Source organism: Cyprinodon variegatus, unplaced genomic scaffold (genome assembly GCF_000732505.1).
Source record: "Cyprinodon variegatus isolate N-32 unplaced genomic scaffold, C_variegatus-1.0 Scaffold345, whole genome shotgun sequence".
Taxonomy (NCBI): Eukaryota; Metazoa; Chordata; class Actinopteri; order Cyprinodontiformes; family Cyprinodontidae; genus Cyprinodon; species Cyprinodon variegatus.
Genome location: NW_015150798.1, coordinates 379,076 through 384,409, shown reverse-complemented (window position 1 = coordinate 384,409; position 5,334 = coordinate 379,076). Strand labels below are relative to the sequence as shown.

The 5,334-nt window shown below is 37.9% G+C and overlaps 1 protein-coding gene across 1 annotated transcript in view; it reads left to right on the top strand.

The window, feature by feature from the left end:
- Positions 1-5,334, top strand: part of ints4 (integrator complex subunit 4) — a 14,154-nt gene that overhangs the window by 6,935 nt on the left and 1,885 nt on the right. The window contains exons 14-22 of the mRNA XM_015385675.1: positions 671-786; positions 1,026-1,159; positions 1,660-1,826; positions 3,504-3,597; positions 3,673-3,753; positions 3,836-3,966; positions 4,039-4,098; positions 4,257-4,416; positions 4,489-4,632. Of these exons, the coding sequence (XP_015241161.1) occupies positions 671-786; positions 1,026-1,159; positions 1,660-1,826; positions 3,504-3,597; positions 3,673-3,753; positions 3,836-3,966; positions 4,039-4,098; positions 4,257-4,416; positions 4,489-4,632 (1,087 nt within the window). The remainder of the gene's footprint in view (positions 1-670; positions 787-1,025; positions 1,160-1,659; positions 1,827-3,503; positions 3,598-3,672; positions 3,754-3,835; positions 3,967-4,038; positions 4,099-4,256; positions 4,417-4,488; positions 4,633-5,334) is intronic.

Sequence of the window (5,334 nt, the reverse complement as noted above, 5' to 3'; positions counted from 1 at the left end):
CAGGTGTTACAGGCTACGCTCACAGGTGTTACAGGCTACGCTTAGATGTCAAAAAAACTTCCATTAAAATGTGTTAACAACATTCAGATATGTTAAAGTTTACATTCACAGGTGTTACAATCTACATTTCTACAATCTACATTTATACAGGTCCCCATCTAAAACCTGTTTGGAAGTTGCAGTTTACTTAAACAAAATTACTTTCAGAATATTTTACAAGGTATTTTTTGGACATTACTGACTACTGTCAGCAAACATACATGTTACTTTTGGAAATATATTAATGACGTAGTTGGACTAGCATGTTTCTTTCTTACATATCTTGAACTAGCAGTTTACTTTTCAAGATCATGTATTTTTATGCTTCTTCAGTAGATTGCTTTAATAGAACTTATTTGCTACTTGCTAGAAGTTATGAACTGTTTTACATAAAATATTGAGTGACTTTTAGAAAGTTAATTTTTAATTTTAGGACACATTCAGCTTTAACCTTTGGATAGAGCTGCAATTTAGAGAGTAGTTTGTAATTTCTGGAAAGTAAGTCAATGTTTCCTTGAGTGAACCTTTGCAAACCCTAGTCATTTTAAATCAGTTCTGCAATCTGTTCAGGTCCATGATTGCATTTGGCTTAACTTTTTTTTTTGTTTTTAATCTGCTTTCCTTCTCTCAGATGTTTGAAGTTTCTGGGTTCACGCCACCCGACCCTTGTGTTACCGCTGGTTCCTGAACTACTCAGCACACACCCGTATTTTGACACCCCGGAGCCTGACATGGACGACCCAGCCTGTATCTTTCATTCTGCAAAAAAATGATTCCGCTAGAAAGAACAAGCTTTGAGTAACAATGCTTTAACCATCCCTTAAGTTATTTGTTAGGCTCTGTTCAAATATTTTATACAATACTGCTGCATACTTGCTGCATCAACAGAAGTATTTTTTTATGCTGGTTTTTGTGAAAGAATTGATAATCTTTGCTGTTTGTTATTATATTGCTTTTTCTCTCTTAACTCCTTTAATTGATCTCAGACATTGCGGTTCTGGTTTTGGTGTTCAATGCTGCCAAATCATGTCCCACCATGCCAGCACTTTTCTCAGACCACACCTTCAGGCACTACGCCTACCTGAGGGACAGCCTGTCGCACCTTGTGCCGCCACTCAGAGTGAGAACCGACACCTTGTATATAATGAAAAATGGCCTAATTACTGGATTTGTTCAGCAACTGTCTCAATTATCAACTCACTTTAAGTTAGATTTAAATACGATTTTTTTATTGTAAATAAGGCCTTTAATCCCCATAGGTCAGGTGTAAGTTACCTTTAACTGATTTTTATTCATCCTTCTGAACTCTTTATTTAGGCTCAGTTTTATCAAAGGGACATTATTTATTAAAGTGATCCTGAAGAACACTTTCATATTAGATTCAGTGATCAGTCAATGTTTTGTTGGCGAATAATGGTTTACAAATCCCCCTTTGATTTGAAATGAATAGCATGTATGCAAACTGCACCAAAATGAGAAAACTGTAGGATTTTTACCTCACATAAAGTCTTGGATGCATAAATGATTCAACTTTTTTTTCCCTTTTTTTTTGCTGAATTGCCAACAGTACTGAGAGGTGAAGCTAACTGTGGCCTTTCCTGTAACTGTTGTGTGTTTCAGCTGCCGGGCAGGAAGCAGGTCTACAGCCTAGACTCTGTGGACCCTGGCTGCGGTTCTGGTTCGGTGGAGTCGGCCAAACTCTTCCTGCAGCAGAGTCTTAACAGGGTCAGCACCATCCAGAACCTGGAGACACCTGGAGCTCAGGACCTGCTGAACTTCACAATACGGTAAAATGGATTCAACTGCAGCCCCACAATTAAGAGAGGCTGAATAGGTTTTATTTCCTGGTTTACTTTTTTGCACATGGTTAAAAAAAACTATCTTGGAAAAAAACACTTATTTTTTAAAACTTGGACTTTGAGTTAAAACAGTTTGACTGGTTCCATGTGCAACAGTTTGCTTTGGTGAAATGAAGTGTCAGCATCCCTCTATTGAGGAGGAATTGGTTTCAGGTGGTCATTAATGCAGCCCTGAAGATTTCTGTCCGCCCATAACACCCTAAAGGACTCTTCTTACCTGGGTTACACTCAGTCTGAGCTGTTATCCTCAAGCAGATGTTAAAGATAATTTAAAGCTCTCATATTTTCTCCTTTTTTCTCCTGTTTTTCCTTTTCTGTTCTACCTACATTGCAGTGTCCATATAATCTGTAAAACTCCCTGCATAATTATATAAAAGCAATTTATATGCATAAATCAAGCGGAACACTATGGCGATAGCCTTACTGCTCCACTTGTTAAAGTAAAATTTGTTGGGCTCCTTTTGGAATAAAGACAATTATTCTTATTGCCACATTGCCAGACTGGACACTGTTTAAAAAAAAAAAAGATGATTTAAAGCAAGGCCAAGCAGAATCAGCAACAGTTTCCATTCCTCAGGAAGAGACAAACTCAATACAAACAGAATGAAACAGGAGATGCAATAATGTGTTTTCTTTGGTTCTTCTGAACGCACTGCTTTTATTTTTCCACAATATAAATGATCTATTTATTTCTGTAAGCACTGACCAGATGACTTTCTTCAATTTTGTTATACACTTGTGGTATCAATAAAAATTTATATTTTATTTTTTGCTGTTTTCTACTGAATGACTGATCCTCCCCATACGACAGTTAACAATTAATGGAGGAAAGTGTTATGAAAACAACTTATTTATAACGGTTCAGCATAGAAAATTCAATTGAAATTGCAACAAAATAAACTGAAATTTCAATTAAATCAATTTAAATATTAGTTTAATTGTTTAAATATGTAATAATTGTAACAGGTGTAACTGAAGATTGCATTTTTTCCTATATACCTCTTTGAATATTGGTAATTTATTCAACTAATTTTTACCATCCAACGCCAAATAGCCATGCTAACGTAGCACTATTAGCATGTTCATATTATTGTTCTGGTAGAGGTAAAGTGTGATGGAGATGTTTGCTCCAAATATTTATTTAATTCTACCAAGTTTAATTATCTCCATCAAGTTAAAAATGTAAGGTATTGCAGATGCATGTATTTATTATATATATACATTTATTTGAAGTGAAACTGGGTCTAAATGGGTGTGTAGCTTTAAGAAAACTGTTATATTACTTAGGCCGTTTCTATGGTCTAAAGGTGGGGGCAGTCTTATGGTCTAAGTCTGTTTAGGACTGAGTAAGCTGCGATCCTTTTCTATTCATAACATTTTTTTTTAATCCTTGTCTGCACAGATTTCTTTAAACAAGACAGGATTGGGATTTATTAGTCTTAATTTTGCTTTAGTTAGCATGAACAGCCTGAACAGACTCTACTGTGAATCTGAGATCCTCTAAGGAAAAATATATGCAGGATTGAAAAGAAAAACAAATAACAAACTCCTCATCCGGCTGAATACGTTAAATTAATGCGAACATTTGTTGTTTTTTTTTGCCAGAGATCTGCAGCGGCTGGGCGAGCTGCAGACTGAGCTTGCTGGAGCAGCTGATTTCTGTGCTACATATCTGCGCTGCCAGCTGCTGCTCATGAAGGTACGAATTTCAGGCCTTTTTCAGCTTCGGATTCCTGGCGTCAGAATAGAAAACATAAGAAACCTTTTTGTTCAGGCCCTGCAGGAGAAGCTGTGGAACATGGCCGTCCCCCTCTGCCTCAAACAAAACGTCACAGCCACAGCTGCAGCTCAGCAGGTAAATACGCTAACATACGTACAAATACAAAAGATGGCATCAGAGCACAGCTGGAGTCTGTTTTGATTTATTTTAACTGCAGATTTTAGAGGAAACATACAAGCTGGAGTTTCTGTACAGCGGTTTGGAGAGCAGGCAGGTGGCTACCATACATCATGTTCGCCTTCAGGCTAAAGCGCTGCAGCTCATTCTGACGGCTCGCACCAGACCAGGGTGGGTCCATAAACTTCCAGCCATCAGCCCCCATTAGTTCAGATTATTTACCCAGCTCTCTGTTCTCCTTAGGTTGGATCTTCTCATCAGCAGCTGTGAGAAGTTTTTGCAGGAGATTGAAAGTTTTCAGAGGTAATATTTGTTTCTGCCTATATATTTTATTATTATTTGTCCTTTTATCTTTTTTTAAAAGTTGTTGTTTTTCAGTCATCTCAAGATTAGAAAGTTTTCTGTCGGGAAGAAACAAAAAGCGAGTAAATCGGGGGTTGATGTGTTTTCTGCTTCCTCAGGATGTTCCTGACAGAGCTGCCCCACCTCCAGGATGGTTTTGTGGACAAACTGTTGGAGCTAATGCCCCGCCTCCTGTCCTGTAAACCTGTGGAACTGGTGAAGATCCTGCAGAGCAGCCTCAGACAGAGCGGCCTGCTGCAGCTCAGACTCCCTGAACAGGTCAAATAAAAGCAGATGATGTATCAGGGAGTTTCTACAGCAGAAAACAGCTAATATTGACTTTTGTAACAGATCCATCGAGCATCGGCCACAATCATAGAGCCAACAGGGGAGTCTGATAACCCGCTGAGGTTCACAACCGGTCTGGTGGTGGCGCTGGACATCGATGCCACGTTAGAACACGTCCAGGAACCGCAGGACAAAGTTAAAGTACAGGTGAGCCTCATTAATACCAAACCGGCTGCACATCTCCGGAAATCTAAACACTTATGCTGATTATTATGATTACCAACCCATAAGTACATTTCTGTAACCTACACTTATGGCTGATAATGTTCTGATCCAGGCTCATAAAACAGATCCAAACTGGATATAAATGGGGTGTAAAATAAAACCCAAAGCAAATAAACAGCTGATTTTAAATAAGCATTTAGATTTGACCTATTTTATGATTTATCAGTATGTTTCTCTGCAAAGAACAATAAAACAAATGAGCTCTGGCAACGGAAACCTTAGTTTATTAGAAACTGTTCAAGCACAATTTCTCCCCTGTGTTACTGTTCCTTTAATAGGTGTTAAAAGTCTCGGCTCAGGTGTAGAAATGGACTCTGGTGTTATCTTACCAACAGGAAAACTAATTCTAGTAGCTCGAGCTGGGATTCATTCCCAGTTACAGGCGAATGTACAGTGGGGCAAAAAAGTATTTAGTCAGCCACCAATAGTTCAAGTTCTCCCACTCAAAAAGATGAGAGAGGCTGGTAATTTTCATCATAGATATACCTCAACTATGAGAGACAAAATGAGAAAAAAAAATCCAGAAAATCACATTGTCTGATTTTTAAAGAATTTATTTGCAAAATATGGTGGAAAATATTGACCAAATATTGACCAAAAGTATTTGGTCAATAACAAAAGTTT